The sequence below is a fragment of the Macrotis lagotis genome, chromosome 6 (genome assembly GCF_037893015.1).
Source record: "Macrotis lagotis isolate mMagLag1 chromosome 6, bilby.v1.9.chrom.fasta, whole genome shotgun sequence".
Lineage (NCBI taxonomy): Eukaryota > Metazoa > Chordata > Mammalia > Peramelemorphia > Peramelidae > Macrotis > Macrotis lagotis.
The window spans coordinates 43584001-43600803 of NC_133663.1; the positions used below are offsets into that span (position 1 = coordinate 43584001).

Genomic DNA, 16803 nt, shown 5'->3' on the forward strand with positions numbered 1-16803 from the left:
TTATGATTCCATTTATCTAGATCTGAGAGCAGGAGGTTGAGGTCTCCCACTATTAGAGTTTTGCTGTCTATGTATTCCTGTAGTTCTTTCAGCTTCTCCTCTAAGACTTTGGATGCTATCACATTGGGTGCATATATATTCAGTACTGAAATAACTTTATTGTCTATGGTACCTTTTAGGAGGATGAAGTTTCCTTCCTTATCTCTTTTAACACTATCTATTTTTGCTGCTGCTTTGTCTGAGATAAGGATTGCTACCCCTGCTTTTTTTACTTCAGCTGAAGCAAAATATATTTTGGTCCAACCTTTTACCTTTACTCTATATGTATCTCTTTGCTTCAAATGAGTTTCTTGTAAGCAGCATATTGTAGGATTCTGGTTTTTAATCCACTCTGCTATTCATTTATGTTTTAAGGGAGAGTTCATCCCATTCACCTTCAAAGTTATGATTACTAATTCTTTATTGCCCTCCATGCTATCTTCCCCGTTTGTATTTTCCCCCTTCCCCCCTTATCCATATTCCCCAGTATTTTGTTTCTCAATACTGCCCCTTTCAGTGTGTTTGCCCTCCTATATCACCCCCTCCTCTTTCTTTCCCCTTTCCCTTTTTCCCTTTTCCCTTCCCTTCCTTGTTCCCCCTTTTTCCCCCACTCCCCCTCTTTTTCTCCATCCCCCCTCCCCTTTTCTCCATCCCCCCCCCTTTTCCCCTTCTAATACTTGAAAGGGTAGATGTTTTTTAAGTTAACTAAGTATGTGTAAGTTGACTTTAAGTCAGGTCTGCTGAGAAGAAGATTCAGGTGTTTTTCATCTCCTCCCTTCTTCCCCTCCATTACCATAGGTATTTTGTACCTCTTAGTGTGATGAGATTTACCCCATTCAATCCCCTCCCTCCTCCAGTCTCTTTCCTGTCCCCCTTTTTAAGGAGGTAGTGTTTTTTAGATCATTCTATCTGAGTCATAGAAAATTCTGAGTATCTGTCTCTTCTAGCTAAGTACATTTTATCTAATAGAGTTAAAATTCTTAAGAGTTTATTAGAGTCTTTCTCCCAAGTGGGGTTGAAGCCAGTTACATCCCATTGGATAGCAGTCTCATGGATAGGTCATGATTGTCCGTCATTTCTGGCTAGGTATATTCTCTCTGTTAGAGTTACAGTTCTCAAGATTGATGAGAGTCTTTTTCCTCATGCTGGGATATAGCCAGTTTCAACTTTTTGGATAGCAGGGTTTTTTTTTTTTACCACCACCACCCTTTTTTTTTAACCTTTTCATATGTCTCTTGAACCTCCTTTTTGATGTCCAAATTTTCTGTTTAGCTCTGGTCTTTTCATCAGGAATTTTTGGCATTCTTCCATTTTGTTAAATGTCCATCTTTTTCCCTGGAAGAGAAGACTCAGCTTTGCGGGATAGTGGATTCTTGGCTGCATTCCAAGCTCCCTTGCTCTTTGAAATATCTCATTCCAGGCCCTTTGATCCCTTAATGTTGATGTAGCCAGGTCCTGTGTGATCCTTACTGTGGCTCCTTGATATTTAAATTGTTTCTTTCTGGTTGCTTGCAGGATTTTCTCTTTTATCTGATAGTTCTGGAATTTGGCCACAACATTCCTTGGTTTTTTTCATTTTAGGATCTTTTTCTGGAGAGGATCCATGTATTCTTTCAATAACTACTTTGCCCTCTGGTTCCATGATATCAGGGCAGTTTTCCATCACTAGATCCTGTAATATTAAGTCCAGGCTTTTTTTTCTCTTCAATGTTCTCAGGAAGTCTCATAATTATCAGGTTGCCCCTCCTTGATCTATTCTCGAGTTCATTGGTTTTGCTGATGAGGTATTTTACATTTTCTTCTATTTTTTTCTATTTTTTGATTTTGTTTAACTGACTCTTGCTGTCTCATGGAGTCATTAGTTTCTGCAGATTCCATTCTTTTTTTTTATGGAGGAGTTTACTTCATTAACCTTTTGCAACTACTTTTCCAATTCCAATTCTACTTTTGAAAGAGCTTTCCATTTGACCAATTGAGGTTTTCAGAGAATTATTTTCTTTTTGCATTTGCCCAATTGAGGATCTGAGAGAATTATTCTCATTTTGTCTTTGTCCAATTGATGATGTGAGAGATTTATTCTCATTTTGTATTTGTCCTATTGAGGATCTGAGAGATTTATTCTCCTTTTGTATTTGTCCAATTGTATTTTCTAAGGATTTGTTTTCTTGTTGCAAGGTATTAATTGTCTCTCCCAAATTTTCCAGTTAATTTTAAACTCCTTCCTTATTTCTTCAGGGAAGTCTTTCTGTGCTGAAGACCAGATTGTATTCTCCTCAGAGGTTCTGGGTCTCTCTGAGTTAGGGTCTTTTCCTTCCAAGAATTTTTCTATGGCCCCACCTTTCTGCTGACCCTTCTTCATTTTGCTATAACCTTGAATTGGGGAGGGGCTGGTTCACAGGGGCTTGGGATCTCTAGAGACTTAACTCACTGAATACAGTTTCTCTGGCTGGCCAGTAGGAGGTGTTTGTTGCTTTCTCTAGAGTGTCTATGACCTTGATTGAGGCCTTCTCCCTTTGCTTGAAGGGAGGAGTTGGAGCTATTGAATTCTTTTGCCTTCAGTCAGTGGTGCTCTTTACCCTGGCCTCAGGTCATTCTTCTCCCGATTGTCAGCTAGGCTGGTTCTTCTGCTCACACACCTGTGTCCGAGACAGAAGTAGCCAGCAATTGTTTGTTCCAGGAAGAGGCCTCAGCCACAATGGAGGCATGGACTCAGAGTTCCTCAGACCAGAGGAGCCCAGGGATGGTGTTGTCCACAGCTCTCCTGCACCAGAACTCTCCCCCAGCCCTGTCGGCAAGCTCCAGAGGGACAGCACCTACTCCAGTGCCTCTACTCCCTAGTTGACTCAAGCCCCCACAGTCTAGCCCTACTGCTGATCCAGCAGGTCCGCCTCTCAGGCCCTCAGACTCCCTGGCTCCAATTCAGCTGCTAATCTGGCTGATCCGGGGCTGATCCACCCTCTGAGCCCAGACTCACCCACTGCAGGAGACATATCCTGAGGTAGATGTTCTTTCTCCTGGCTTTTCTTTCTGGGTTTTGTGGGTTGGATTTCTGTTAAGAGGTTTGTTTTATATGATAGATGGGGAAAGATCAGGAGACTTTAGAACTGTGCCTGTCTTCCCTCCGCCAACCCCTTTTCTAGGGCTACTGCACACCTTCTCAGCCTGTGTGATCCTTGTTGAGATTTTCTCATGTCAACCTTTTGAGGCATCCACTCAACTTACTGCAGCCTTCCTCTAGGCCTTTCAAAGCAGGAGGCTGCCAATGCAACCTGGTTGCTTATGATCACTGATTGCTTACTCTTTCATAACCAGCCACCTCAGTTTTTGCTTGGGTTTTAGGAGGGAAGACACTATCCTCTATACTGTTATTATTATCTGTTATTTTCTCCCCCGCTCCTTAGGCCCTGTGAGGCACTATACAATGGAATTGGAACTGCTTTAGATCTAGAGGACCTTAGCCATATATCAAGTCATAGGCCTTCTGAGGCCTCAGTTTTCTAAACATGAGTAAACTGAAGCGATTAGACTAGATCAAGGGGCACAAACATTTCAGTTCCATTTCTCACAATTCTAAATTCTTTTCCAGCATGGATGAATCATTTTAAAAGTCTACCACCTTTGTCTTGGTAATCTTATTTTCCTTCTCCTGCAGTAGTGGCTATTTCCATCTTCTCTTAGCATTGGCAATTTGCTTGGTGTCAAGAAATCCACACCTCAGAATTGTCTTGTTTTACATTTCTCTTATTTGTTTTTTAGGTTTTTTTTTTTTTGCAAGGCAAATGGGGTTAAGTGGCTTGCCCAAGGCCACACAGCTAGGTAATTAGTAAGTATCTGAGACTGGATTTGAACCCAGGTACTCTTGACTCCAGGGCCACTGCTTTATCCATGCCCCACCTAGCCGACTTACATTTCTCTTATTAAAAGATTTGTGGCAGTCTTTCATATGACTATTGATGATTTGCAAGGTTTTTTTTTAGAAAATTGTTCATGTGGAGTTTGAAGAAAGACCAAGGACTATTACCTTTAATTTAGGAAATAAACTGATATCTTATTGTCTGATCTTGCTATCTCTTATACTTTATGATTCTTCCTTAAGGATATGATTTCTCTCTCATCACATTCAATTTGGATCAAAGTATGTCATGGAAACAATGTAAAGACTGGCAAATTGCCATCTGTGGGGGGTAAGGCGAGGGAAGTATGGTTAGGGGAAAAATTGTAAAACTCAAAATAAATAAAATCTTAAAAAAAAAGAAAATTGTTCAAGGGCATCTGGGTGGCACAGTGGATAGAGCACTGGCCCTTGGAGTCAGGAGGACCTGAGCTCAGATTTGGCCTCGGATACATAGTCATTGCCTGGCTGTGCAACCTTGAGCAAGTCACTTAACCCCATTGCCTTAAATAAATTAAAAAGAAAAGGAAAATTTTTTTTTCATATCTTTGACCTGTTTTCTCTTGGGATAGCTTAGCATAATGGAGAGGGCATAGAGTATGGAGTTGGGAAGATCTGGATTCGGACCCTACCTAAGGGTCAGGACTAGAGTTAGGATTTGAACTCATGTCTTCCTGACTCCAAGTCTAAAATTGTCCATTACACCACAATCTTTTTTTTAATCAATTCTGAAATCTTTCAATGTGTTTTGTGCTAAAATGATTTTTGTCAATATTGGAATTAGTTTATAGATATTTCATGTCATTGCCCACAAAAAAATGAGAAATAAATGTATACCCCTGAAGTTGGCATTATTTTGGAATAAAATAGTTTTTTAATTAAAATTTTTTTCTGTTTTATTTTTTTTAGACCACTTGGGCCAGAAAGTCTCTTGCTTCGTGGAGCCAGATTAAAGAATACAAAAGAAATTTTTGGTTTGTAAACATTTTCAAAGTCTTGGTCTAGAGCAGGGGTTCTTAATCTGGGATCTGTGAACTTGTTTTTAAAATTAGTTTGATATTTCAGTTGAATTGGTTTTCTTTGTAATCCTGTGTAATTTACTTTTTACATTTTCAAAACATTCTGAGAAGGGTTCTCTAGGTTTCACTCAACTGTCAGAGGGGTCCATGGTCCATAAAAAGTGAAGAACTCTTGTTCTTCATGCTGAGTAAGAGCCACAATATTTAGATGCATTGAATGGTTTACTCAAAATCCTTGTTAGCCTATTTTATTCCATGTGGACACAACTTTGAAGTTCTTAAATGGAGTTAGTGTTATATTTTGACATTTTTGACTCCTGTTTTATGTTTGCATTTTTTTATGAACTGCCTGCCTCCTGTATTTCATCAGCTAGAGACTTTTTAATGACATTGGTTTTGACGTCTTTGTATTAGCACTATATTGTAAGCGCTTGCTGGCTTGTTGCTGTCTCATTGCCATCCATCTCAGGTCCCTACTTAGCTCTAACCTTTGGATTGTGCTCTGTTTGTTCCTGAACAAGCTTCTTCCTTTCATACTTCTTACATGCTCTTTATGCTCACAAAAGCCTGGTTACCTTCTAGAAGGCACCACCTCCCTGGGCTCCCTCTCCAAAACTAAGTGTGCATCTTCTCTCATGTCCCAATCATTCCTCACTTTTACTTCTAGATAGCCTGTGCTGACATCACTTGACAGTCTTGCCTTGGAGGATCATTCCATCCATCTAGTTTGCCAGTAGAAGCAGAATATTAAGGTCTTAAACTTAGAAGTAAATTAAATTAAGAAAGACCTTAATCTTTAGTTGAACTAATTAGACCTTTAACTTTAAGCGGCCAGTTGTTGATCAAGACCAATGACTGATGGGTCAATGACAGCATGTGCCACAAAGTAGATTTGACATTTTTTGCTACTTGAGCAGATACAATTGCTGCCTGCTTTTTCATAAATTTGTTTTGAATCTTTGTAATTTTGAACTACTTTTTTCTCATTCTGGCATCCTTAAAATTATATATTATAATCATTATGAACTAAAAGTCATAGCTGTATCCTTGACTTATTTCTCTTTCTGTTACATAGTCTTTTATTATTTTAATACAAGCCTTGTAACCTGAAGTAATTACTGATAATTTTCTAGAAGTCCTTCAATAAAGTACTGAAACCCCATACTTTGTGTATCATACTTGACTAGTAGATGGATTTTTTTTCCTCCAAGTAGTTATTTGTTTTGAAATGTATGTTTCTAATAGATCTGATCACCAAAAATAACTCCCAAGTAATTCACTTGACTCACTTCACTTTATCCAGATTCTGGTTGTAGAATCACAAGTCTAAAGTTACATGGGATATTAGAAATTGTTTCGTCTAATTCGCTCATTTTATAAATGAAGAAACTGAGACCCTGATGGTTGTAGCTATTTGCTCAACCCAATAAAGAATGTATGACAGAACCAGGATTTGAATCCAGGCCTTTTAACTTCCAATCTGGTACTCTTCCCCTCCCCCCACTGTGCCTTGTCACCTCCCTTCTTTCCCAAGATTGCAGGGTTCTTTTTTTCCCTAATCTCTGACTTTCTGATTTATCATCATCCTTGATCCCATGATTAGCACCCTTTTTCTAATTTAACTCCACATGAGGTGGATGACTCCTTTGAATTCTTAATCCTGTAGTTAAATAAATTCAACTATATACCATCCTTTTCCATGGAATACTTTGTCCCTTTGTTTTTCTATCCCCTTTCCTTTGCTCCACATCATCTGTCCTTTCACCTCTTTCTTACACATCCTGCTGAATATCAGTGGAAGAAGCGTATTGATTAGGGTCTCTACAAATTAATTATTTGATCTTTACTGGATCCTCATTGGTCCATAGAAGTCTTTTTTCTCTTTCTGACTGACACTATCAAATGCCAAGTATCTTTTCTAAGCTTTCTTTATTTCCTCAAATCTTCTAAACTTCCCACCTCCCTTAAAATCCCTTTAAGAAAGGACTTCATCTTTTACTTTACTGGGAAAATAGACATTAATTTTCATATTTCCTCTTCTCCCTTCTTCAGCATCTTAAAACCTCTGGACATCATCATGCTCCACTCTCAACTCTGTGACTCTTTTGTTTAATTCGTGACTGACTAAAAGAGGGCCTTAAATCTTTGCCAATTCCTTTTCTTGTTTTCTTGACCCCCATCACGTTAAATATTAGATAATAGATAAATTATACTTTAACTTAGTTTTGACTAACCAATTTTTAAGGATTCTTCTAACTTTAAATCCCGTGATCCTCTAATAAATAACTCATTTGTCACATTTAATTCATTGTCCTTTTACTCCAGCCTTAAGCATGCATAATTTTCCATTGTTGAAGTTTTAGAATGTAACCTCAAATGAATCAAATTTTGTTGGCAAAAAGTTTTTTTCTTATAAAAAAAATGCCAAGTTTGATTTTCTTTTGTAGGTGTTGCAATATATACAGGAATGGAAACTAAGATGGCATTAAATTATAAGAGCAAGTCACAGAAGCGATCAGCAGTAGAGAAGTAAGTGTTTTAAGGTAAACTATTTTTAAAGTGGCATAAGTGTGTTATTTTTCTCCTCTTGACTTCTGAATTTCATTTAAAATGTACACCATCTTCCCAGTCTACTGGGATTAAAACTAAGCATTATTTTTATTCCTCCTTCCTTGCCCCCTTATGTAATCAGCCACCAAATGTTACCATTTCTACTTGTGAAATCTCTTGTCTCTGTCCTAGAAAAGTAGGTGTTTAGTAGGTGTTTAATTAATATTTGTTGATTGATTGATCTTTTCAGTTTCCACTGCCAGTACTCTGGATCACTCTGTCAGTATATTTTGACTTGGAATGTTGAAATAACCTCCTCTTCCTGTTCTTCCCTCTTTGTTTATAGTCATCTTCCATAGCTTTCCTAACATTTCATTCACTTTACTACCCAGAATTCTTTATTAACTTCATTTTACTAATTGAATTAAAGCTAATCTTTCTAGTAAAAAGATTGTCATCTAAGGCCCTCTACCCTTAGAAGAGCCTTTCTAGGCTTACTTTTCACTGCTTTTCATGAATCCCATGCTTCAGCCAATCAGAATTCCTAACCATTTCCAGAAAATGCTCTGCTTATTCATTTTGGAATTTTAATTGCAATTCTTTCTTCTACCTGGAGTTATTTCCCTACTTTTTGTTCTTTTGGAATCTTAGCTTTCTTCAAGCCTCAAATCAAGTCCTATTTCTTCAGAACTTATATAGTGATTATATGTCCCCTGCAGTGTCTTCCCTGTTTCACATTGTATTATAGTTTATTATTTGTATTTGTATTTTATCACTTCAATTAAATTATAAACCCCTTGAAGATAGAAATTGTAACAGTATATCTTAATTTCCTCCATAGGGATTGAGGGGAAAAAAAGAGTCATATAGGAAACTTAAAGTATATCGCTTGTAATTCAGTTGATAAGGATTTATTAAGTATTACCATATGGCAAGGCTTAGGCTAGACTTATTGGGATACAAAAAGAGGGCAAAGATGCTCCCCACCTACAGAGAACTTAAATTCTTATGGGGGAGACAACAAATACACCTTGTACTACAGGAAGTATATAGAATAGATGGAAATTAGTCTTAAATTAGCTAGGAGTTTAGGAAGCAAGAAAGGTCTCTTGTAGAAGGTTGTCTTCAAGCTGTATTTTGAAATAAACCAGAGATGCCAAGAAGTGAAGTGAGGAGGGAGAAGATTCCAGGGAATGAGCAGAGTTGGGAGAGGAAATTGTCATAGAATGGTCAGTTTTGCAGAATTGTAACCTGAATGCAGAAGAGTAAAGTATAAAAGGAGATAGATTAAGTAGAAGAGGAAAATTTAATAAATAATTGGAGAAATATTAATTGCTCATGAATAGGTCAAACCAATATAGTAAAAATGACAATAATATCTAAACTCATTGGGTTGGCACTAAGTAAAGTAAATTAACTACCAAAGATTACTTCATAAAACTTGAAAAAATATACGAGTAGCTAGGTGGCGCAGTGCATAGAGTACTGGCCCTGGAGTCAGGAGTACCTGAATTCAAATCTGGTCTCAGACACTTAATAATTACCTAGCTGTGTGGCCTTGGGCAAGCCACTTAACCCCATTTGCCTTGCAAAAATAAAAACACCTAAAAAAAATAGTGTCAAAATTCAACTAAAGGAATAAAGAGTCAAGGATATCAAAGGGATTAATTTTTTTGTTAATGAAAAGCTAGTGAGGGGGTTAGCAGTTCTCAAACAGAAGTACTCAAATCTCAAAATATGCTACAAAACTATAGTTTAAAAAAATAATTTGTACTAGGTACAAAATAGAAGTTTGATCAGTGGAGCAGATTGGGTATAAAATATGTAGAAGCAAATAATCTAGTGTTATATAAACCCCCAAATCCCAGTTGAGACAAGAACTTGTACTATTTGATAAAAATTGTTGAGAAAACTGGAAAACAATTTGGTAATAACTAATGAACCAGTGTTTCATATCATACACAAGACAAGCCAAATGAGTACATGATTTAGATTTGGCAAATGACATCATAAACAAACTAGAGTAGCCTAAAAGACAGTACCTCTCAGACCTCTGGATAGGGGAAGAATTCATGATCAAATGAGATGGAGAGGAACAGGTGGTAAAATGGACAATTTTGATTACATTAATTTCAAAAGGGTTTACAATGAATGTTGAAAACTATCTTTACATGTAATTGAAAAATGATTTGCACATAAAATTGTTGCAGCTAAAATTAGAAGAGAAGCAGAACACTGGGAAATATTTACAGCACACTTCTGAGGAAGGTCTAATTTATAAAAACAGGAATGATTCCCCAGTTGATAAATGGTAGTGTTTAGAAGAAGAAATCCAAGCTGTCAGTAGCAGTATATATAAAAAATAAATGCTCTAAATCACTAAAAATTAATGAAGGCAAATTAAAAACAGCTCTGAGGTAATATTTGACACCCACCAAATTGGCTCAGTTGACAAAAAAAGGAAAATGACAAATACTGATGGTGCCATGGGAGAACAGGTTCTTTAATGCTCTATTGGTGGAGCTGTGAACTGGTTCAGCCATTTTAGAAAACCATTTGGAACTCTGCCTGGAGAATACGTTCTCTGATAGCAATTCTGCTGCTAGTTCTGTTAGATCTCAAAGAGGTCAGTAAAAAAGCAAAAAAGACCCACGGGTGCAAAAAATAGTTATAGCAGCTCTTTTTGTGGTGGCAGAGAATTGGATGCTACCCATCAGTTGGGTAATGAAAGTTATGGTATATAAGTATATTGGAATACTGTAGTGATACAAGAAATGAAGATAAACATGGTTTCAGAAAAACTTGCTAAGTCTTTTATGAATTGATGCAGAGTGAAGGGAGCAAAAACCAGGAGAACAGTTTACACAGTGATAACAATATTGCAGAGACAAATAACTTTGAAAGACTTAATTGATTAGCACAATGACCTACCACAATTCCAAAGGACCCAGGATGAAACAGACTCTCCTCCGGATAGAGAGAAGTGATGGATTCGTCAGGCACACTGAAACGCCTTTTCTTTTTTCTTCCTTCGTTTTCTCTTAATTTTCCTTCTTTCTTTGCTAATGTAGGAATTTGTTTTGTGAGAACACCTACTTGGGAGGAGGAAGGGACAGAACTTTTGAATTTTGAATTGAATTTTTAAAAAGAAACAAAAAAGACAAGATGGAATGGGATTACTTGTACATATGAAGGGCTTCTCCATTATGTGAGATGGGAGGAAGGAGTAGAAAGTGGCAAAAGGCATCTGGGTGGTGTGGATAAGGGGAAGGGGGAAGAGGGAGCTCACTGTACTCCATTTCTTCAATAAAATAGAGGAGGGGGGGGTCATGACAGGTTACAGAGTGATGAAAGGACTGCTGAGGCATGTGGGTTAGGGAGTTCATTAAGGAGTTATACCAAGTCAAGTTTGTGCTGTTCTTATGTCCATCAAGATGACAGGCAGGCTCTTGGACTAAGGTCTCCAAGGGGCAGGATCGCACTCTGAGAAGAGGGCAAGGGACTCTATTTAAGGGAAGGTCTTGAGTGGCACTGAATCACCAAGGAGTCATGGCCTGGGAAAGAAGGAAGGGATACAGGGGAGGAGATCCTGTTCATGGATGAAGAACGGGATTTGGTGTTCCTAAGCAGATTGTGGACAGAGAAGAGAATTTAAGAATTGATAAAAACATGAGGTGGGGATGCAGTTCTGGGTGACCACAAGATCCTGGATGTGACCCATGATCTACAGGACCACCTCTGCTGAACGCCCCCTCCTCACCCTGATGCATCCTCTGCCACCTCCCACCTTATATACTCTTCAGCTTCCTTTTCTATGAGATTGTAAGCTCTTGGAGGGCAGGAACAGTCTTTTCCTCAGTTGTAGCCCCAGTGCTTAGCACAGCCTTTAGTATGTGGTGGATACTTAATAAATGGCTATAAGCTGATCATCTCTGATGAGGAGGAGCCGATAGTCGCCAGCATATGGATGGAGACAGTGCCGGCTGAGGAGAACCTGGAACTGACTGAGGGGAAAGGGCAGGAACACGGCTAGAGATGGGCACAAAGGCAAGCTGACAGCCCCCAACTAGCAAGTGCACAGCTGGCCTGGGCACAGCTCTTCCCTCCATGACCCCAGTAGACTAACATTTCTTTTGTACCACGTGGGGTAAAGCACATGACCACACAGCACTTTGTGATTGATGAAAGGTGTGACTTGCCATCTGGAAAAGCAAGCACCCATTGTCCTAGTGGGCACATGTCCTCTCTGTAGCAGAGGCTTGTGCATGCTTCCCCTTCCCTGGGTCCTCAGCCTCCTCTAATGCAACCCCTCATTGTCTCAGACCCAGGTTGCAGCTGGAGCTGGGGGGGGGGTGTCTCCTGGTGTGACCACCACCTCTCCAGAACATCTTGGCCAGAGGGATGTTCCCCGGCTCAGGCCCCCTCTGGACTCCTCCCAGCTTCCAGGCCTCCCCCACCTTTCTGTGCCACTGCCATTGACTTTCTTCCAGTGAAATGTTTCTCTGGCTGCTCCTCACGGGGGCCCCTCCATCTCCTTTCACTGATTGTTCCTCATCTTTGAGGTGTTGGACCTTGCCCCTTCCCCTGCTGTGGGCTCTGAACTGCTCTCCAAGCCTTTGTGTTTTCTATGTCTGGATCAGTGGTGTTTTTGCTTAGAGCAGTGCCTGGCTCCCTAGGGTCCAGAATTAGGAGCTGTGAGAAGCTTTCTCTCTTTTGACCTGATGTGACTGCATGAAGGTGCCATGTTTTTGAAAGGTCTTCGATTAGCGGGAGGGAGTAGGAGGATGTTTTGGCCAATGGCTCGAAGGCGCTAGTGATGATGAACTTAGAGAAGAGAAGGCTTGAACAGTTTAGGGAGACAGCTATATCTAAGCAATGAAATGGCCAACCCTGTTCTGCTCAGCCCAAACAGAGCAGAGATAGCAGAGGGGATCCCCAGTTCTGTGGATCCAGGCAAGGGCCGGACTTTCTCTGGAGGTCTCTGTGGAGTTACTTGTTGGAGAGATTGAGAGAGGCTTCCTCCCAGGGCTCTTCTCATTCTGAGCTGTCTGTTACTTGTGGCAATTACTTGCATCTGTGCTTGTTGGCAGGGCATTTTCTTTTCTTTTTTATTAAATCTTACTGAATAGTTTACTTTTTCCAAATTACATGTAAAAACATTGTTAAAATATTTTTTCAAATTTTCAGTTTCACATTTCTCTGTCCCTCTTCTTCCATTGAGAAAGCAAGCAGTTTGACAGATTATATGCAAAACACATTTTGTGTATTTTTGTGAAAGAAAATACTGAAATAAAATAAGAAAAATAAAGAAAAGCATCTATGAAACCATACTTGCCTTCTCTTAATGGTAAGAATTAGAAATAACAAGAACTAGCATTTATTTATGTCACACTTTATGCTTTACAAATATTACATAAAAATTTTCCATTTATTTCTCTTAACCCTATGAATGAGTTAATACAAGCTGTAATGTCCTCATTTTGGCATTGAAAAAACTTAACAATCAAAGAAGGTAATGATCTTCTCGAGGCCAATATCAGTAAGGGGCAGTCTCTTACCTTTGTGTAAGTGATTTGTTATTGTGTATATTGTTGTTATTCAGTTGTTTCAGTCATGTCCAACTCTTCGTGATCCTATTTGGGGTTTTTCTTGGCAGAGATACCAGAGGAGTTTGCTCTTTCCTTCTTCAGCTCATTTTACATATGAGAAAATTGAGGCAGACAGGGTGAAGTGACTTGTTCAGAGTCACACAGCTAATCAGTGGCTAGAGTTGAACTCAGGAAGATGAGGCTTCCTGACTCCAGGTCTGGCGCTCCATCTACTATGCCGTCTAAGTGTCCATGAATATAAAGAACAGGAAACATTTTCAGGATAGGAAGGTGATAGGCTACCTGGCTAACATAGTCTTCAGGTCAGTTCTACAGAGTCATTCCCACCTTGCTGTAACCTTTGGAGGGGAGAGGATCTACAAGATCCTTTGTATTTATTACTTTTCATAAACATTTGAATTGAATTTTTAAAAAAATACTTTTTAAGTATATTTATGGATCAATAACTTGCTGAATAAATTAATATCAAATCCCATAATTAATATTTCATATATTCTTTTGTCCACTTTAGGTCAATGAATACCTTTTTGATAATATATCTCATAATACTTATTTCTGAAGCCATCATCAGTACAATCTTGAAATATACATGGCAAGCAGAAGAAAAATGGGATGAACCTTGGTATAATCAAAAAACGGAGCATCAGCGAAATAGCAGTAAGGTACTGTTGTCTCTGCCCTTCTAGAATGAGAAGATATTTTCTCTCTGGTAAGGGAATCTAGGAATATGATGGCCTTGGTGTTATTGTCCCAAGGTTTGTTTCTGAAAAGTTATTGCCAAAGAATAGGAACTATCTAGGTTACATAGGTTCCTGTTTGGTAAGGCCCAAAGTGAGGTCATATGACTGGTACCATAGCTCATTCTCAACAAGCAGTTACTAATGGTGCTTTGAGTACAGCACACTTTAAGAAAGCTCAAATAAATCATTTGTATGCCTTTAAATGTATTATTTTCATGAATTAAATGGAAACATATGTCTTTCTCTTTGTAATGCTTAAGCATCTCATGATATTCATTGCTCACAAAGTTCATCATATGAAGGAAAAGTAGAATTAGGAGGAACTTTGGAATTTCTTTAGTACATCTAACTCATTTTACAGGCTAGAGAAGGAAAGTGATTTTCCTTTTTTAAAAAAAACCCTACATTTTTCTTTCAGTTTTTTGTCTTTTTACCATAAATATATTCTCTTTAATTCAAAAATATACTATTATAGATTTTCAGATCAAACCATTAATATTATAAAGCAGTTTTAAGTAATAGAACCCAGTGATCAGAAAAAAAAGGTACTGACTAGTCAATAAGGTTATGTATTTTTTAATGTGAATTTTCCATTTCCCACAAATAGATATTGAATTAGTATTGCATTTAAAATGGAATACTTCTATACTATTTATATTCTGAATGTAGCAAGATAATGATTTTTTCCTCTAGGCTTAACAATTTTAGCTCTATGAGAGTGGAGGATAGGAGCAAGCCTTTGAAATCAACAGGAGATACAGAGCCTTATTTTGAGAGTGGTTTCAGTTTTAGCCAGATTGGGAACCAGAACTATCCCAAAGAGGAGCAATATCCCACTTTCTTTGACAGCCCTGGGTATTAGGTGACCCCAAGACAGAGATGGGAGAAGAGGAGACACGTAGACATGAGACTGATCTTGGTGTACACTTCTCTGAGTTTTCTCCTGAGGATGTTTATTACTATGCACTGTGACTTATGTGGATCTTTTCCCCCCACAGATTCTGAGGTTTATTTCTGACTTCCTTGCTTTTTTGGTGCTCTACAATTTTATCATTCCAATTTCACTCTATGTGACAGTTGAGATGCAGAAATTCCTTGGCTCATTTTTTATTGGTTGGGATCTTGATCTCTATCATGAAGAAACAGATCAGAAAGCACAAGTCAATACTTCAGACCTGAATGAAGAGTTGGGACAGGTAAAGATGATCCTTTTGTTTCCAATGGCATTTTGATTTCATAGTGCATGCATCACATAAAGAAAATCAAAAAAACAAAACCCAGGATTACTTTTTTTTCCTCTCTGCCTCTGTGCCTTTACCCCGTCTGATCTCATTCTTCTGGAGATCTTTACTGTTTTTCCTCCTCCCTCTCTAAGCTTTTACTCCTGTGTCTTGTCTCTGTGAAGTGCCTAAGTAGTGGTGGTAGTTAGTTTTCTACAGCCAGTACTTCATTGGGAGCCACGCTTTGGCCAAGCCTCCAGTCCCTGCCAGCCAACATATTGGTCATTCTCTGTTCACATCTGAACATGTTACTTTAATCTTCATTTGTTTTATTAGTTTCTCTTCAGGGAAAGGTGCTTCATGAGCTTCTTAGCATCATTGAGGGATATTATATTGTCGTGATTTTGTATTTGTCTTACCATTTTGGGGACACTTTCTTCTTGCCCCTGACAATGGGTCATTCCTTGGTTCGTGTCTTTCCTTTTGGACCTCATCTCTTATTAGCTAATTTGCTTCCAGTTCTGTGGATACTCTCATCTGTGGGGTGACAGCCTTCCCTCTGTTCTTGTCTTTCATTGTCTTCTGACTCACACTTAGGGTGTGTAAAACTGAAAATTCTAACAAAACGTCTTCTTTTGATCTGACCCATCTTTCCATTGTCGTGGGGCTTTGCATATATCTCTGATAGTCTCTCCCTGAAAGGCATATGAGAATAACCTTCATTTTCCTACTGATCTCTGCTTCTTACTAAAGCGTTTTACAAATCCTGACTGCTCTCTTTATTTCTTATGTCACCAGCTTCATACCAAATCACCACTCCAAACTTTGGTTTTATATCTCAACTGAGCTGTCACAAAATTCTCAAGAATTCTCTTCCTGCATTCCTTTCTTAGAATCAGTCCCAAACTGTGAAACCAATAATCTTTTTGTAACGCCTTAACATTTTGGAATGACTCCTCCTTAACCTTTGCAATAAACTTTTTTTTTTGTTTTACAGTAAAGATGAGCTCTAGCTTACTACTTTCATTTTAATTTCCTCAAATCTCCTTTGACCTTACTTTTTCTGGTATTTCCCAGTTTTTTCCCATGGTAGACGATCTCAAAGACCATTAGCTGTCCTCTTCATTTTGCTTTGGAGATTACTGAAAGTCTGATGGTTGAGCCAGAACTGACCCTGACTGAAAATGAGCCAGCTCAGAAGGGAATGTGGGTAATTCCTACTTTAGGAAACCACCTATTTTGAAGGATGCAGGACAGCATTTGTTTTGTTTTACTGTATTGTCCTTTTACTATTTTCATTATTTAATTTTTTTATTTTAGAAACACCAGTGTCAGTATTAGCTTAGTAAAGAGCTCTTGAAGCTCAAGGTCAGGTTTATTTAATTTTTGCAAGTCTGAGCTCCCTACTATGAAAACAGTGTTGTTTAATGAATATTTTTGTTGAAATATTTCATCTTTTTCTAGGTGGAATATGTATTTACAGATAAAACTGGAACTCTGACTGAAAATGAGATGCAGTTTCGTGAGTGTTCAATTAATGGCATAAAATACCAAGAAATCACTGGCAGACTGGTACCAGAGGGACCAACCCCAGACTCCTCAGAAGGGCTTGCATACTTCAGGGGCTTGGCCCTCCTCGGCTCCTCAGCTCTACCTGCGGGCAGCTCTGACACTGAACTAGTAAGTGTATTTTTCCTACTTGCATATAGGTGAATTCTTACTTGCATCTTGCAG

At 38.5% G+C, this 16803-nt stretch overlaps 1 protein-coding gene across 10 annotated transcripts in view; it reads left to right on the forward strand.

The window, feature by feature from the left end:
• ATP11B (ATPase phospholipid transporting 11B (putative)) overlaps nucleotides 1-16803 on the forward strand; it is a 151067-nt gene that overhangs the window by 71112 nt on the left and 63152 nt on the right. For all 10 annotated transcript variants that reach the window (XR_012469335.1, XM_074191008.1, XM_074191013.1 and 7 more), the window contains exons 9-13: nucleotides 4841-4905; nucleotides 7398-7479; nucleotides 13621-13771; nucleotides 14848-15045; nucleotides 16534-16749. Coding sequence is in view for 9 of the 10 variants with exons in the window: in XM_074191008.1 (XP_074047109.1) it covers nucleotides 4841-4905; nucleotides 7398-7479; nucleotides 13621-13771; nucleotides 14848-15045; nucleotides 16534-16749 (712 nt within the window). In the remaining variant the exon portion in view is untranslated. The remainder of the gene's footprint in view (nucleotides 1-4840; nucleotides 4906-7397; nucleotides 7480-13620; nucleotides 13772-14847; nucleotides 15046-16533; nucleotides 16750-16803) is intronic.